We start from the raw sequence: 17,193 nt of genomic DNA, 5'->3' as shown, positions 1-17,193 counted from the left end.
ACGTGAAACGTGCGTTTTATGCATGTTTCTTTCATTTTTTTGGGGTGCTTGGTACGTATGATCCAGAATTAAAGTCGTAATTGATCTCATCAGAGTGTGAAGAAAAGATTTTACTGGGTGATTTATAAGATTGTAATTTGTCTCTCATAAAAAATATTTCACGTATGATTTACTAATTTGGTATATATGCACGTCTTTATTTATTTGTGTATATTTTACATAAAAACAAAATTATAATAATAAACAATTTAAACATATATTATTTTTTATTTTAAAATTTCAACCAATTATACACGTGGGTAAATGAATAAGATACACATTTTTACAAAAAAAAATATAAATAAATAACTTCCATGAAATTTAAATATTCAAAACTTAATCCTAATATCATTATTCTTTGTTGAAAGAATTCTATTATATATATTTATTTTTTCACGTATTTTTTGTATTCTTGTACTCTTTATTAATATAATTAAGTAAATTAATTATTTTTTATTAAAAAATGATATACTCAATTACATTAATAGAATAATAAGAATAGGCAAAATAACTCTCTCTGTATATATATATATATATATATACATATTATAATTTTTTGTTGTTAAAAAGCAGAAGGTTCGATGCGTGATTCGTGAACTAGGTTCGTGCGGATCGTGCCTATTGGGAACTAGCTAGATACATAGATTCTCCATGGTCAAGGGAGCCTTCCCCACTATCTACTCTATTCTACTCTACTACTTATCTTGACTTCTTGCACCAAAGAAGATGTACGCAGCTTTATACATGCATTAATGGACTTTATTTCTTTCCCCTTAGCCTAGCTAACTAGCTATACCCCTGCAACTTATCGACTAGAGTAATACATCATTTTTTATTAGAGATTAATATAAATATTGCGTTTTGTTTCCTTATAATAAAGTTAAAATTTATTATTAAAAAATTAATTTTTTATATAATTTTATATATACACATTTTTTACAAGAAGGTGCATGCGATACTTCCTCAATATTCTATAACTATAAATATTATTTATAATTTTTTCTATTCTCTCAAATCTAGTTCACATGAGGAGAGCAAAGTAAAATGAGTGGTCCAACCAATTCAGCAAGGGAAGTAACAGTAATAGTTCTGATGTTTGCATTGCATTCCACTCATGCACGTATGCAGATCATGCTCAGCAAAACTCTTGTGAAATAGTCGACGACATAAATCGACATGGACCAGAGAATTTCATGATGGTAATATTATGGGCATTAGACGTTGCAGATCTTCCGCATCTATGCGTGAGAATAATTTATAATTGACGTCACAAGTAAAAAAAATATACGTACGTTAATCTTTATCGGCCAAGAAATACAACTTTTAGGAGGACACCAATAATGCACATGCCACATGGTTTATCTCTGAATTTTGGTTGATCAACTTGGTCTCTCTCACCATCGATCTTATACAATTAAGATCCTATTTGATTACATAATTCAAATAAGAAGAAATGTCTTGAATAGTAATGAATAAAATATTATTATAATATAATTTTTTTAATATTAATTTTGTATTAATATTTGAAAAAATTGAATTATTTATTATATTTTGTATAAAAATTTAAAAAAATTATAATAATTAGATGAAACGAAATTGTTTAGTTTTTGGTAACTAATGAATTTATAAATGTTGCAAAGTATCGCTTCTTAATAGGACACAACGTGGTGAGAAATCTTATATATAAAACAAAATAAGTATAAACTATATATATATATATATATGTATAATGTATGTGTCCTTATATGGTTATGATGAGGATTTATCAACACTATGATGATCAGTCTCGACCCTTCCACGCGTACGTGTATATATGTTGATGCCACTTTGCAATTTGTGGAGTTCTTGTAACGACACTAAAAGAAAATTATTTATTTGTAGTAAGTTATTTTTTATAAAAATAATTATTTTTTATTAAAATAAATCTATTTTTATCGTAAATAGTCATTTTTAAATAATACGTCACATATGTTGATTTTCACATTACGAACCTTTGGGCCTAATTTTAGCAAAGGGAAGGGTTAGCAATAGGTAGATAGTGAATGTCAAATGTAATAAAAAGCAATTGAAAGAAAACCTACCGGCCATCATGCTGAAGGGTCATGACATGAGCAATTAAGCAGTTTTAGCTCTTAGGTGGGCTGTGAATTACCTAGTCAAGCAAGCTACTGGCGAGAGCCTCTTTATAATTAGGTCTATGTTAACCTTTTCGTTCAAGGCATACGGATAATTACATTAACATATATCATAATATAGAGTACTCGATATATAAGTCTAAAAACATATATGGAGCTTTAGTAGTACCGATCCTATGAAATCATAACATCCATTGATCTGCTCTTATATCATTGAATTAAATTAAATTAAATAGTATGTGTTATTATAATCTCTAAATGAAAAATAACACATCTAGCTAATTGAGTTGTTATTTTTCATTTAAAAGTCGATAGTTTTAGTTTATGAGTTTATAAAATGAAAAATAACACATCTACTAATTAATGAATTTATAGAGAAAGTAAAAGTGTCATATTGAGTTACGAATCTTGGTATATGAATTAATTATGTAAATAAATTAAGCTCATAAATTAAGAGCTTAATTTATTCTCTCACTCTAGATCTCTCTCTATCAAAGCAAAGTTTGAGGTTCTCATTAGTAGCATAAAAATAAAAGAGAGTAAAAAAATGAGAGAAGATCGATTTAAGGTACTTAAACCAAATCTTGGAAATAAATTTACGAATATAGAAGCATTTTTAAGAGCATTCTTGCTCCATTTATTGTATATATAATGACTTAAGGTGTGCTAACTAACTTTAGTGCATATAGTATTTATAATTTGTAGCTATTCATGTGCATCGATCACACAGGCCTATAAGTATTAATTTATTGATCCTTAATAAGCATTTAAGAATATATATATATAATTAAGAAGATGATGGTTGTACTTCAATTGTATTGATAATACTTACTTGTGATGGAGAAATATCTAATTATATAGAGAGGAGCAAAAAATGATTACAGAAAATCTCAAAATCAGACTCTTATAAAAGATTAATGTTAGGCACAAGTTTCAAATAGTCAAGTCTAATATAATTTTTTTTGTAAAAAAATAGGTTCTACTAATAAAAAATAAATTTTTATACCTTTTTTAGGTAGAGTTTACTTTTTTATAAAAGCTTCTACCAGACTAATACAAATACTTTTTCTTTACAAGAGCCTGGCTCGTACAAATATACTATATATATATATATATATTTGATGATATCAAAGTCAAAGCATAGCAATACGTACAAATCATTTTTCCTTTATAAATTGTCTACATCTTAATCACATGAAAAATTGTAAACATAAGTCTATATACCACATAATTTTTTACTTTTTTTCTTTTATCAAATATTTGGTATATAAATAATGAGTAGAAAAATTAAATTAATTTTAAAAAAATAAATCTAAAAAAATTTTAAAAAATAAAAAAAGTAAAATATGTGGTTAGTGATACTTAATGATATCAAAACTCTAACCATATATATAGTCAGATGTTTCCTTTGGAAAGTTGAAGAAAAGGAGAAAAAACATAAAGTGAAAAGGGAAATGATAAGGGTTCTGTTGGGAGATTCCGTTTATTTGTCTCGCTCACATTTTTTTTTTTGTTGTTGAAAATGTTTTTTACAGAAAATTAAGAAAATATTGTTTAATTATATTGTGAATTTTATTCTTTTTTTAAAATATTTAAAAGTATTAAAAAATGATTTGAAAAAAATATTTAAAAGTATTTTTATTTTTATTTTTTTCATATTATTTTATAATACTTTTAAATATTTTAAAAAAATGTATAAAATTCATAATATAATTAAATATAATTTTCTTAATCTTTCTATAAAAAAAAATTTCAAATTTCAAAAAAAAAAAAAAAATGTGCAGCGAGATAGGTGAACGGGATCTCCAGCGACATCCTTAGCATTGTCCAAGTGAAAAATGGGTAAGAAGAAGGCAGTACAGAAAGTTGAAGTTTCGATTTAAAAGGATTTGGTTGGGATTGGGTAAGTAGATTATGTAAGATCTTGTCTGCTGGAAAGAATATTGGAATGAAAAACCTTTTTTGTTAAGTATTAAAAAGCTTTTCATAATTTTTTTAAATAAAAAAATTATGATACGTGAATTGGTGTACGGAATGTACAGATAGGTAGCAAAACACATGCGGCCATGCCCAATAAAAACCAATACAGGCCAGTCTGGTCTGGACTGGTGGCATATCTTTTTGTTTAGTTCAATCATTCGACCCCACTTGTGACAGAAGAGTCGACTCTTTTGATGCCCCTGTCGGTTTGGTCGTATCGAACATTATTATAATTATTAGTCTCGTGTTTCATCAGTTGCGAGTGGCCATAAACATACAAATGCGCTCTCTGCTCATCGTTTTCAACGTGAGCGGAATGCGAAGAAATCTCTTTGTTTTGCATCATTGCATGCATGATAACCGGGCCGCGTAAGTACTCAATATTGTCCTTTCGCCGTAACACATTAACACGTGTCTTACGTTAACACGTGTCTTACGTTTTGCCTCATAAATTGTGGAAATTAACAGTTTTTTTTTTTTTTTGGGGGGGGGGGGGGGGTGTTTGCAGTTATATATTTAGCTGTCAGTACTGCAGCTTCAAGCTTTGTGGTGGTGTAATGGAAAGTGGTACTCAAGTCTTCAAGGCCAGAAGTTTGCGTGCAAGTAATTCACCTATATGGAGGAATAATGCGGTGGAAGTTTTCTCGAGGTCTTCACGAGATGAAGAAGATGAAGAAGCTCTCAAATGGGCTGCACTCGAAAAACTTCCTACGTACGATCGTTTAAGGAAGGGCATACTAACTTCATCAAGGGGTGAGGCCTCTGAAATCGATATACATAATCTTGGACAGCAAGAAAGGAAGAAGTTGATTGAGAGGTTGCTAAAAATTGAAGACGATAATGAAAAGTTCTTGCTGAAGCTCAAGGGTCGGTTAGATCGGTAAGATTTGACCTCTGAACACTATATATGCCGATTTTATGCTTTGAGTTTATCCTTCCCGAGGGACCTTTTGGTTGCTTAGATCGATACTTGTTTTAATGGTACTGCATATTGTTATTCATGTGAAATTTCTCAGGGTTGGAATTCAGCTTCCAACAATTGAAGTACGATTTGAGAATCTAAACGTAGAAGCAGAAGCTTACGTAGGAAGCAGAGCTTTACCTACTTTCTTCAACTTCCATGTCAATATCATAGAGGTAACCTTTAATTTGCAGATCATGAATACAGCGAAATATTGATCCTCTCATGACCATATTTTTCACTTCTTTTTTTTTTTGTTTTGTTTCTTTCGTACACTTACCTTGTCCGCTAACTGTTTAATTAGGGGTTCTTGACTTATCTCCACATTCTTTCAAATAGAAAGAAACGTTTCACTATCCTTAAAGATGTCAGTGGAGTCATCAGGCCTAGCAGGTTATAAAACTATAGATAGTATGATTAATTAGTTGTAATTTAAAAAAATTCTGGGCACCCATTTTCTCATCGTATTGTTTATATGAATTTTGAAGAATGACATTACTATTGGGTCCTCCAAGTTCTGGGAAGACCACACTTCTGTTGGCGTTGGCCGGAAAGCTCGATCCGGATCTAAAGGTGAAAATTTATCTCGAATTCCTTTTCAGATTTTAAACAGTAGGCTGGGCTCTTTCTATATATGCTTGATCATTGGCTTCATCATCGATCTCTTATTTGAATATCTATCTGAATTTCGTGTCCAGTTTTCGGGGAGGGTGACTTATAATGGCCATGGCCTGAAGGAATTTGTACCCCAGAGGACTGCTGCTTATATAAGTCAACATGATGTCCATATTGGAGAAATGACCGTGAGGGAAACCTTGGCCTTTTCCGCAAGGTGTCAAGGGGTTGGATCGCGCTATGGTTAGTCAATTAATCAAGGGATTTAAATTTTGTCTTTTCCTTCGATTATTAGTTTAAATATGTTGTCTGATGATTAATAGTACTTCATATATCATGTTGGAAATGTGTAGAAATGCTGGCAGAGTTGTCTAGAAGAGAAAAAGAGGCTAACATAATGCCTGACCCTGATATCGATGTCTACATGAAGGTCAGGCAGAAGTTGTTATTTACAATTATATATAAATATATTGATATTTATATATATTAAAAAAGCATTGAGAACAAAAAAATGTTCCATACGTACCCTTTTCTACCACCGCATTGTGCGGTATCAATTTGTCGTATAGTATATATTAAGAAAAGTGCTACAAATACAAAGTAATTATATAAAAATAAATTCACAAATTAATATGATTTCAAGTAATTTATTACATTTTTTTTAATAAATAAAAATTTTATTAAAAAATCCTTACTAAGGCGGACAAATAACCATATACAAAAAAACAAGACGTTAGAACTTATATACGTAAATAAGACAATTCCAAATAGTCCGTTTGCAAATGACCCCGTAATCTTCCAATACTAACATCATTCTTGTCGAAATCTATGGTCCTACTTTTTGCACCTTCCTTTGCTATAATATCAGCTACCATGTTAATTGGCTTTTCTATATATATGGTAAATGCGGTAGTTTAGAATCCGGAAAAGATATTGAATTTCTTTCCAAAAGTCTCACATATCTCAGAGGTTGCACGTACTTGATTTGAGCCATCCCACAACTACTTTTGAATCTAAATTTCAAGTGATCTATATATTACATATATGAATTATAGAACCACATTAAGTCATATCATTTTATGAGTTTACTTTTATTTAATTATTATTTGGCTAAGGTATTTCTCACAGAATAATACTAAATACAATAATAGTGTGTACAAACACTCCGTTCTCAATTTGAAAAAAAGTAAGATTTATTATTAAAATATAATTTTTTCATATAGATTTTAAATTTATCTTTGAAGTGCGTAAAAATTAAAATGTCATTTTCCTTTCTCATACGTTAAAATGTTAGGTATTACGAAAGTATTTGAACTGCGTGCACTTTTACCGGAAATGGATCTTACGTTGATGGACAATGTTTTCATCTGTTTATTGACTTCTGAATCTTCAGGCCGAGGCAACTGAAGGTCAGGACACAAGCGTGGCGACAGATTATATATTAAAGGTCATATCGGCAATTTGCCATTTAGTTCTGTCCTTACAAATTAAAATGACTTTTAGGAACGTCGATCCAGTTAATATTCTTCAGTTTCTTTACCTTGCTTCACTCTTGAATGTACAGGTTTTGGGATTGGAAGTGTGTGCGGATACCATGGTTGGGGATGAGATGCTGAGGGGTATTTCAGGCGGACAAAAGAAGCGTGTTACGACAGGTTAACCATCTAAAAATACAAAGCTAAAAAAAATAGTATTTTGTTGTATTTATCTGTCTCAGGCGTATGAAAATCTTCAAAAATGAAATCCAGGGGAGATGCTGGTCGGACCAGCAAAGGTACTGTTGATGGATGAGATTTCAACTGGTTTGGACAGTTCTACAACTTTTCAAATTGTGAATTCGATCAAGCGATACGTTCACATTCTTGATGGAACAGCAGTCATCTCCCTCCTCCAGCCAGCACCTGAAACTTATGATCTTTTTGACGACATTATTCTCCTCTCCGACGGGCAAATCGTGTACCAGGGGCCTCGTGAACACGTTCTTGAATTTTTCGAATATATGGGCTTCAAGTGTCCTGAAAGGAAAGGAGTGGCTGACTTCCTGCAAGAAGTAAAGTGCAGGCGTTTTTCTGTGTTCTCCATATGTGAAGTTTATTTGACCATCTAAAGTTGATGTGGAGTCTCATGTCTATTATTTTGTTCCTAACCCATTGGATACAGGTGACCTCAAGGAAAGATCAAGAACAGTACTGGGCACGCAGAGATAAACCTTACAGGTTTTTAACGGTCAGAGAATTTGCAGAGGCATTCCAATCATTCCATGTGGGAAGGAGACTAGGAGACCAACTTGCAACTCCATACGACAAGACAAAAAACCATAGAGCTGCTTTGACAACCAGGAAATATGGTCTCAGCAAGAAGGAGCTTTTGAAAGCATGCTTCTCAAGAGAATACTTGCTTATGAAGAGGAATTCATTTGTCTATTTGTTCAAGCTCACGCAAGTTGGTCTATTTCTTTTATTTTTAGTGCTCTTTTTATTGGTCTTTAATGTGATATTTTTTTATTGATACTACTTTCTCTGCTTTTTAGCTTTCATTAGTGGCAGTTGTAGCAATGACAGTTTTCCTACGGACCAAGATGCATCGTCGTTCAGTAGAGGATGGAGGAATTTTTCTGGGTGCTTTGTTTTTCGCTGTGACTATGAATATGTTTAATGGATTGGCAGAGATTTCTTTGACCATTGCTAAGATTCCTGTTTTCTATAAGCAAAGGGACCTCCTCTTTTATCCTTCTTGGGCGTACGCTCTTCCATTATGGATCCTCAAAATTCCTATAACATTCATGGAAGTTGGAGTTTGGGTCTTTATGACCTATTATGTCATTGGATTTGACCCAAATGTTGCAAGGTATTAAAGTCACTTTCATTTAAAGAAAATCTAATAATTAAAAAAAAAAAAACTGAATGCACGAAAATGAATGAAAAATATAATAAAGATTTATTTTAACTATTTTTATTTTTAAATTTACAATTTTTATAAAATTTTATATTGTCACTATATTGGAAAGATCTATATTTATCATGGAAAGAACCTAATATTTCCTTAAGATATAAAAATAATAATAAAATCTACATCTCCTATTAAAGTAAAGATCTTGAATTTAAATTCTGATTCTACATAAACTCTATTTGATATAAAATAAATAATAAAATATATTCCTTTTCAATGGACTGATAAATCATGTGAACTTTTATATAAGAAACAAAATTTTAAAAAATGATTTTATTAATAGTTTTCAATATGGTTGTAATATTTTTTTTATTTTAATAATGATTGAGTTACAACCTTCTTTGTAATTTTACAAAAATAATTACACATAAAATTTAAAAAAAAATTATAAAAAAGAGATCTTGTCGTCGTGATGTTTATATCTTTCCTTTTTCTTTTGTTCCAAATGGCACTTGGAAACGCGCAAGTGCAGGTTGTTTAAGCAATACCTTCTGCTAGTTGTTCTTGCCCAGTCGTCTTCTGCACTATTCCGATTTATTGCGGCAATGGCGAGGAACATGATTGTTGCTAATACGTTCGGGTCATATGCATTGCTCTTGCTCTTCTCTTTGGGTGGCGTTGTCCTGTCAAGAGGTTATTTTTGAGTTTGTATATTTAGTTAATGCAAACCAGGAAAATACTAAAATGTGAGCAATCTATGTGTGGTTTTTTTTTTTTTAAATCAACTCATGTAACTTGTAATTTGTTCACGTTTCTTTTCTATGACTTCGACTAGAAAAAATTTCATAAAAAAAATCTCGAGAATAGAATTATTATGACTGGATTTTGGTACTCTTTTAGTGAAAAAATGTTGCTTTCTTCTCTCCTTACTTTTGCAGAGGATATAAAAAAATGGTGGATATGGGGTTATTGGCTTTCCCCAATGGTGTACGGGCAAAATGCGATAGCGGTGAATGAGTTTCTGGGGAGGAGTTGGAGCCAGGTGATTTCCTGACTATAAGTTTCAACCCTGAAAAGCTTTCTTACTCTTAAGAGCAAGCTAATATCTTCTTACACTTCATCAATGAACTAGGTTCGAAATAACTCAAATGAGACACTTGGAGTTGAGGTATTGAAGTCCCGAGGGTTCTTCCCACATGCGTATTGGTACTGGATAGGCGTTGGGGCGCTGAGTGGATTCATATTCCTTTTCAACATCGGTGTCATTCTAGCTCTCACTTTTCTCAACTGTGAGTGTCTATCTCCTATTCTAGCTTTTAATCCTTCTCAAGTCTGGAATAATATATATATTAATGTAGGATACCTTTGTGCAGCTGGCGAGAAGCCACAAAATGCAAAATTAGAACAACCAGAAAGCAATGAACAAGGAGAGCATAAAGGAGAAGGCATACCATTAGCGCAAAGAAGGAACAAGTCAAATCATGGTAGCAATATAGGTGACATGTCACGTATGTTCGTTAGATCACTCATATTTCATTAAGTACCATTCAAACTCCAAATAAGTTTGATCAACATGCAGGGAGGGGAGAAGAAATTACGGGAAGTACATCTACTGGGTCCTCTGCTGTAAGGGCACAGGAAATTTTGAGGGCCAGCAGTAACAGGAAAAGGGGAATGGTTCTTTCATTTGAGCCATATTCAATCACCTTTGATGAAATTACATATGCTGTTGACATGCCGCAGGTAACTCTTGCAATTTTTATTTTATTTTTGGAATCAAAAGCTTTTATTTGCTTGGTTAAAATGGGATTGTCTAGAAATGGAGAATCGATCCTCTCAATTAAACTTGCAGGAAATGAATGATCAGGGTGTCCATGAGGATAGATTGGTGCTTCTGAAGGGTTTGAGTGGTGCTTTTAGGCCAGGTGTTCTCACAGCTCTGATGGGTGTTAGTGGTGCCGGTAAAACAACTCTGATGGACGTGCTGGCTGGTAGGAAAACTGGTGGATATATCGAGGGGAACATCACAATTTCAGGGTACCCTAAGAGGCAAGAAACATTTGCTCGAATTTCTGGATACTGTGAGCAAAATGACATCCACTCTCCTTATGTTACTGTCTATGAGTCCTTGCTCTTCTCAGCATGGCTACGTTTATCCCCTGATATCGATTCTAAAACCAGGAAGGTAGGTAGCTTAAAGACGAATGTGTTTCGATCTCTTGTTGTGTCTTTCTCCTACAATTTCTAATGCAACTTCAAGTTCATATTTAACTTGATGGAGATGTGTCTGGCTTGAACTCCCTTATGCTTCTGCCGGAGTTGCTCAACTTTGGGGTAGATTAGTTTTCGTTAATATCTTAGAATTTGAGCTTGACTACTCTCGGCAAGGGTGTAGGCCTGGACACATGAAATCAACGTCTATCTATTAAATAAACAAAAGCTTTTGCCGTGGCTAATCATGGTGTTTCTAAATCTAACCCTAAGTACTCCAAAGTTACTAGTGGATGAACCTAAAACGAAAGAACTTTTAATTTTGGAAAAAGAGTATCAACCTCATGTTTAAGAAACAACACTTTAGAACTAAGTTGTCTAGAGAGATATTCCCCCACTAGATCTTGAAGCTTAGCAAAGTTCCATCCAGAATAGTTCAAGCCATCCTATCGTTTAGAAGAAGGTTCCCTCACATTCTCCACTTCGTTTACCATCAATCATTGATAAGACCAAGTATCATACAAAAAACTCATATTACCCTCTCAAACAAGCTACCTCATGCCTTTCATAACCTCTTGCAAAAGAGATGAGACGAATCTCCAAAGGCTCGAATCTAGCCAAGTAGCAAAAATTAAAATTGGATGAGGAGATTTCCTAGACTTGGTTTTTCAAAGAGAAGATCCATGTAGAAAGCCGAAGCCAACTTCTTTTAAAGAGGCTTCTGAACCTTTGAAGCTCCCTAATACCCTAACCCTTCTTCCTCTATTAGAAAGATTCTTGAAACGACTTATAAGGAGCATGAAAATTATAGAAGTGCCAGTGAACTGTATTTCAAATTCTAATATGTGGCTGCAGATGTACACTGAAGAAGTCATGGAGCTAGTGGAGCTGAACCCTTTGAGGCACGCATTAGTTGGATTGCCTGGGGTTAACGGTTTATCAACAGAGCAGCGGAAAAGGCTCACCATTGCAGTCGAGCTTGTTGCAAACCCCTCCATAATATTCATGGATGAGCCAACTTCAGGTCTAGATGCAAGAGCTGCAGCCATTGTTATGAGGACAATTAGAAACACAGTAAACACGGGAAGAACAGTAGTTTGCACCATCCATCAACCAAGCATTGACATTTTTGAAGCTTTTGATGAGGTAAGTAATGTTAAAATCCAAGACTTTTAAGCATTTTTGTAGATTCTCTTCAAATTTGAGTAAGATACATACTAAATCACGGGGTTGCAGCTGTTCCTAATGAAACGTGGAGGACAGGAGATATATGTGGGGCCATTGGGTCTTCATTCTTGCCACCTTATCAAGTATTTTGAGGTGCGATGCATTGGAAATTAAAGATATAAGACAAACATAAATCTAGATGTTTTGTAGACTCGCTAATACGTGTATTGTGTGTGTATTTATATTTAATCTAGAGCATCGAAGGAGTTAAAGGAATTAAAGATGGTTACAACCCTGCTACTTGGATGTTGGAAATTACAGCTTCAACAGAGGAAATAGCTTTGGGTGTTGATTTCGCTTCAGTATACAAGAACTCAGAGTTGTACAAGTAGGTTTAATGTTTTATTACTTGACAAAATCATAGTAGAAATAAACCTTCTTGACCATGTGTATAAGATATTTGTCACTTGTGCTATTTTATTGCAAATGCATTAGGAGAAACAAGGCACTTATTGAACAATTGAGCAAGCCAGCTCCTGGTTCCAAGGACCTCTATTTCCCAAGCCAATACTCTCAATCATTTTTCACACAAAGCAAGGCATGCTTATGGAAACAACACTGGTCCTACTGGCGGAACCCACCATACACTGCTGCAAGAATGCTCTTTACAGTTGCCATAGCCTTGACCTTTGGGACAATGTGCTGGGACATCGGCTCTAAAACGTAAGTTAATGTCTACTGAGGGAAAATTTGAACTCCTGTGGTTGATTGCTGCATTATAATTTATCTTGCAACTTCAAATTGCAGTGGAACGGAACAAGATCTTTTTAATGCGTTGGGTTCTATGTTTGCTGCCATTGCCTTCCTTGGCCTCCAAAATTCTTCATCTGTTCAACCAGTTGTGGATGTTGAACGAACAGTCTTTTACAGAGAAAGAGCTGCAGGAATGTATTCAGCCTCATCATATGCACTTGCACAGGTAAACAAGGAGACATTTATGTACTTTATCACCGATAATGAAAGAGACATAATTTTCACGTTGATATTTAATAACATTTGAGTATTTTTCCACAGGCTGTAATCGAGCTTCCATATGGTTTTGCACAAGCTGTAGTGTATTGTGTCATAGTCTATTCAATGATTGGATTTGAATGGACTGCCGCCAAATTCTTTTGGTACATATTTTTCATGTACTTTACATTATTGTTCTACACCTATTATGGCATGATGAGTGTAGCATTGACACCAAACCACCAGATCGCTGCCGTAGTTTCCATAGCATTTCATGCTCTATGGAACCTCTTTTCAGGATTTTTTATACCGCGATCAGTAAGTATTAGCAACTTTTTATGTGCATATTCTAAAGTGATACATGCGTCTAATGATAACAAACTTGGTGGTGTTCTTTTTCCTTTGCTTTTACTTGGTAAACAACAGCGGATACCTATATGGTGGAGATGGTACTATTGGGCAAGTCCACCGGCTTGGACCATGTATGGACTGGTTGCTTCCCAGTATGGAGATGTAGAGGACATGCTTGACTCAGGTGTAACAGTGAAAGCTTTTGCAAGAACCTATTTTGGATACAAACATGATTTTCTTGCAGTGGCAGCAGTTGGCGTTTCTGGGTTTGCTGTGCTCTTTGCATGCGTCTTTGGCCTTGCTATCACGGTCCTTAATTTCCAAAGGCGATAGATCGGTGATCTGATTATATATATATATATATATATATATGTATGTATAATAAAGATGTCTCAGCATTAATGCTAATGACTATAAAGAAACTTGATACTTCCTCTTACCATTAATTCCACATGTATCATGGGACATTGGATGTAATGTGATCGGGCTTTCTTCATGTTTATTGCCAGGACGGTGTTCTTAATAATTTTTTTTCATAAGCGATGATGATTATATTATAGTAGTGAAGTGATCCTAAACACCAAAACCCTCTCTCCCTCTCCTTCATTCAGAAAAATTAAAAAAAAAAGGCCTCCGAAGAAGAAAAATATCTCTTTGTTTCCTTTTTCTGCTCATACTGGTCATGCCTATGCCTAGAAACCTATCCAGTTAAGAATTTCTACTCCCTTTCCACCATTTTTAATCCAAAAGAGACATCCAATCTAGTTAGTAGTTCCATTTGCACATCATCAATACTCTTCATAGCCCCCATGCACTTCCTTCTACCCCCGCCAATCCGCTACTCTTATGGAAAAGAAAACCACCAACAAAATCATTGGTGCATGTGGCACCAGCAAACTAAGTGTGGCATACATGCACCGCCACACAATGTTGTTTCAACCTGTAATCCTCCCTTCCCAAGAAGCCGTCCTCTCACTTCTCCTTAACCGAGGATTAAAGGAAGAGGGAACAAGTCTCTCAACCTGCCATTTCAAGCATTGAATATATCCAAAATCTACAACCATGGAGCACAGTTCAATAGACAGGTTATATTAAATCCTCCAATTAAGGCTGCCTCTTTTGGTACTTAGACTCGACTGAGATCAACTGCTAATTAGCATTGTGGGAAGCAGCTCAACTTACTGCTAATTATTCCATATGGGAAGGAGAATAGGAGATGAACTAACTGAATAAGACAATTTTTTCAACCAATCTGAAACCCTAAATGCAAAATTGATCCAATCACACAATCCAGTTGGGCTTTGGTGCACGTGATTTAGACCCTATAATTTACAGTTAAATGATCAATATTCCCGATTACAAACATAGAACAGAATCCTTTAAGTTCAACCTACAAGAGTCCTAACTAATTCCTGATTTCTTTTGACTCACAACCACGTAATCGAAATTCAACCAAAATTAAGGCCTCACCTAAGAAAGCAGAGATCTTATTCTTCAACTAAGCGAGAGAATAGACCTCACAGCAACATATACTTTATTAGGTCAGGAGACATACCTAAATGGAAACATTAAGTGAAAAATTCCCCAATAAATTCAACGCCTCAATCTCCAGATCGATTTGATCGCAAAATTCTAGTGTTTTTGTAGGTTCTCTTCAAAACTTGACTACATATAATTAAGATATATACTAAATCACGGGGTTGTAGCTTTTCCTAATGAAATGCGGAGGACAGGAGATATATGTGCGGCCATTTGGTCTCCATTATTGCCACCTTATCAAGTATTTTGAGGTGTGATTCTTTGGGAATAAGAATATATATGAAAAAACATTAATCTAGTTATTTAGTATACTTGCTCATGCCTGTACGTATTTTTTTCCATCTAGAGCATCAAAGGAGTCAAAAAAATTAAAGATGGTTACAACCCAGCAACATGGATGTTGGAAATTACGACTTCAATGGAGGAAATAGCTTTGGGTGTTGATTTCACAACAATATACAAGAACTCCGAGTTGTATAGGTAGGTTTACTGTTCTATTACTTGACAATATCGTAACAATAAATATTAATATATATACCATGCATCGTGACCATGTCATGTATAAGATATTTTTCACTTGAAATATTGTATTGCAAATGCATTAGGAGAAACAAGACAATTATTGAACAACTGAGCAAGCCTCCTCCTTCCTCAAAGGACATCTATTTCCCAAGTCAATACTCTCAGTCGTTTTTCATACAATGCATGGCATGCTTCTTATGGAAACAACATTGGTCCTACTGGAGGAACCCACCATACACTGCTGCAAGAATGCTCTTTACAGTTGTCGTAGCCTTGACATTTGGAACAATGTTCTGGGATCGAGGATCTAAAATGTAGGTCAATCTTGGAGGGTTAACTTGGGATTTCTGTGGTTGATTGCTAAATTATATTAATGTATCTTTCTATTTCAAATTGCAGTGAAAAGCAACAGAATCTCTTTAATGTGATGGGCTCTATGTATGCTGCCATTGTCTTCCTTGGCCTCCAAACTGTTTCATATGTTCAGCCGGTTGTGGATGTTGAACGAACAGTCTTTTACAGAGAAAGAGCTGCTGGAATGTATTCAGCCTCGTCATATGCATTAGCACAGGTAAACACGGAGACAAAGTTTATGCACTTTATCAATAATAATGAAAGAGATTAATTTGCACGTTGATACCAATTCCATATCTTCCCACAGGCTGTGATTGAGCTTCCATATGGTTTTGTACAAGCTGCAGTATACAGTGTCATAGTCTATTCAATGATTGGATTTGAATGGACTGCCGCCAAATATTTTTGGTACATCTTTTTCACATACTTCACATTAATGTACTACACCTATTTCGGCATGATGAGCGTAGTGTTGACACCAAACCACAAGATCGCTTCTGTAGTTTCCATTGCATTTCATGCACTATGGAACCTCTTTTTAAGATTCCCTATACCAGGACCAGTAAGTATATTTATATTAGCTAGCCAGTTTTTATATTATGTGCATAATGTAAATTAGTGATACATGTTGCATGCATCTAACAGTAACTGAATTGATGTTTTTCTTGGTCATTTGATCTTCCTTTCGTTTCCTTTTCATTCATTTTCTTTCCTTTCATTTTTGTACTTGTTAATTAAACAACGTAAGCGGATACCTATATGGTGGAGATGGTATTACTGGGCATGTCCAATGGCTTGGACCACGTATGGATTGGTTGCTTCCCAGTTTGGAGATGTGATCAAGGACATGCTTGACACAGGTTTGACAGTGGAAGCTTTTACGACATGTTATTTTGCATACAAACATGACTTCCTTGCAGAGTTAGCAGTTGGAGTTGTTGGGTTTGCAGCCCTCTTTGCATGTATCTTTGGCTTTGCCATCATGGTCCTTAACTTCTAAATTAGGCGTTAATAGACAAGTCATGTTTTGATTATATATTTGTAAATAAAATATCATGTGATCTTAGCATGAATGTTAAGGGAAATAACGTCGATCTGTGCCACTTTCTCTTCCACCAATTCCATTATATATATGTATGATCATGTGACACTGGATATACATTTGATCGATCGGGGAATTAGCCTAAATACTTTGGTGTTTATATATATATACGTTTCCTAAGTACTGATGATAATTGTATTACAACAGTATATATGAAGCGATCGATCTTAAATAACAAAACTATAATTATATTATAATATTGTGCATTTAAGAAATTACTTTAAATGATAATTAATTGCATGTGTTGATTAATTAAAACGTACATAAGACATGCTTAATTCGCCGATTTGAGAAATAAAAGATATATATATATATAT

The 17,193-nt window shown here is 34.1% G+C and overlaps 2 protein-coding genes and 1 long non-coding RNA gene across 5 annotated transcripts; 2 read left to right on the top strand and 1 right to left on the bottom strand.

Moving 5' to 3' along the window:
• The first annotated feature begins 4,366 nt into the window (after window positions 1-4,366).
• LOC122282836 (pleiotropic drug resistance protein 1-like) lies at window positions 4,367-13,867 on the top strand. Of its 3 annotated transcripts, XM_043094899.1 has the most exons (25): window positions 4,367-4,523; window positions 4,663-5,034; window positions 5,171-5,291; window positions 5,420-5,508; window positions 5,604-5,688; window positions 5,814-5,973; window positions 6,084-6,160; window positions 7,124-7,177; window positions 7,295-7,385; window positions 7,479-7,780; window positions 7,891-8,172; window positions 8,261-8,577; window positions 9,152-9,312; window positions 9,558-9,661; window positions 9,752-9,908; window positions 9,993-10,127; window positions 10,199-10,362; window positions 10,472-10,804; window positions 11,686-11,976; window positions 12,067-12,150; window positions 12,252-12,385; window positions 12,493-12,720; window positions 12,805-12,976; window positions 13,072-13,326; window positions 13,435-13,867. In XM_043094899.1, the coding sequence occupies exons 1-25, from the start codon at window positions 4,435-4,437 to the stop codon at window positions 13,690-13,692; spliced, it is 4,515 nt and encodes a 1,504-aa protein (XP_042950833.1). In that variant the 5' UTR covers window positions 4,367-4,434; the 3' UTR covers window positions 13,693-13,867. The 3 variants fall into 3 exon arrangements, with proteins under 3 accessions (XP_042950833.1, XP_042950824.1, XP_042950817.1); XM_043094890.1 differs by having other exon boundaries at window positions 7,124-7,385; window positions 12,496-12,720; XM_043094883.1 differs by having other exon boundaries at window positions 7,124-7,385.
• LOC122282881 lies at window positions 12,437-15,005 on the bottom strand. Its single transcript, XR_006230488.1, has 2 exons — window positions 14,915-15,005; window positions 12,437-12,935 (listed from the first exon to the last, which is right to left on the bottom strand). It is a non-coding gene; the product is annotated as an uncharacterized LOC122282881 (long non-coding RNA).
• Window positions 15,006-15,074: 69 nt separating this feature from the next.
• On the top strand, window positions 15,075-16,774 carry LOC122300945 (pleiotropic drug resistance protein 1-like). Its single transcript, XM_043111957.1, has 6 exons — window positions 15,075-15,149; window positions 15,245-15,378; window positions 15,504-15,734; window positions 15,820-15,991; window positions 16,082-16,336; window positions 16,523-16,774. Exons 1-6 carry the CDS (start codon window positions 15,075-15,077, stop codon window positions 16,772-16,774), a joined length of 1,119 nt encoding a protein of 372 aa, XP_042967891.1.
• Window positions 16,775-17,193: the final 419 nt, after the last annotated feature.

This window comes from Carya illinoinensis, chromosome 1 (genome assembly GCF_018687715.1).
Source record: "Carya illinoinensis cultivar Pawnee chromosome 1, C.illinoinensisPawnee_v1, whole genome shotgun sequence".
NCBI lineage: Eukaryota > Viridiplantae > Streptophyta > Magnoliopsida > Fagales > Juglandaceae > Carya > Carya illinoinensis.
Note: the sequence above shows the minus strand (reverse complement) of the source record. Positions and strands in the feature narration are given on the sequence as shown.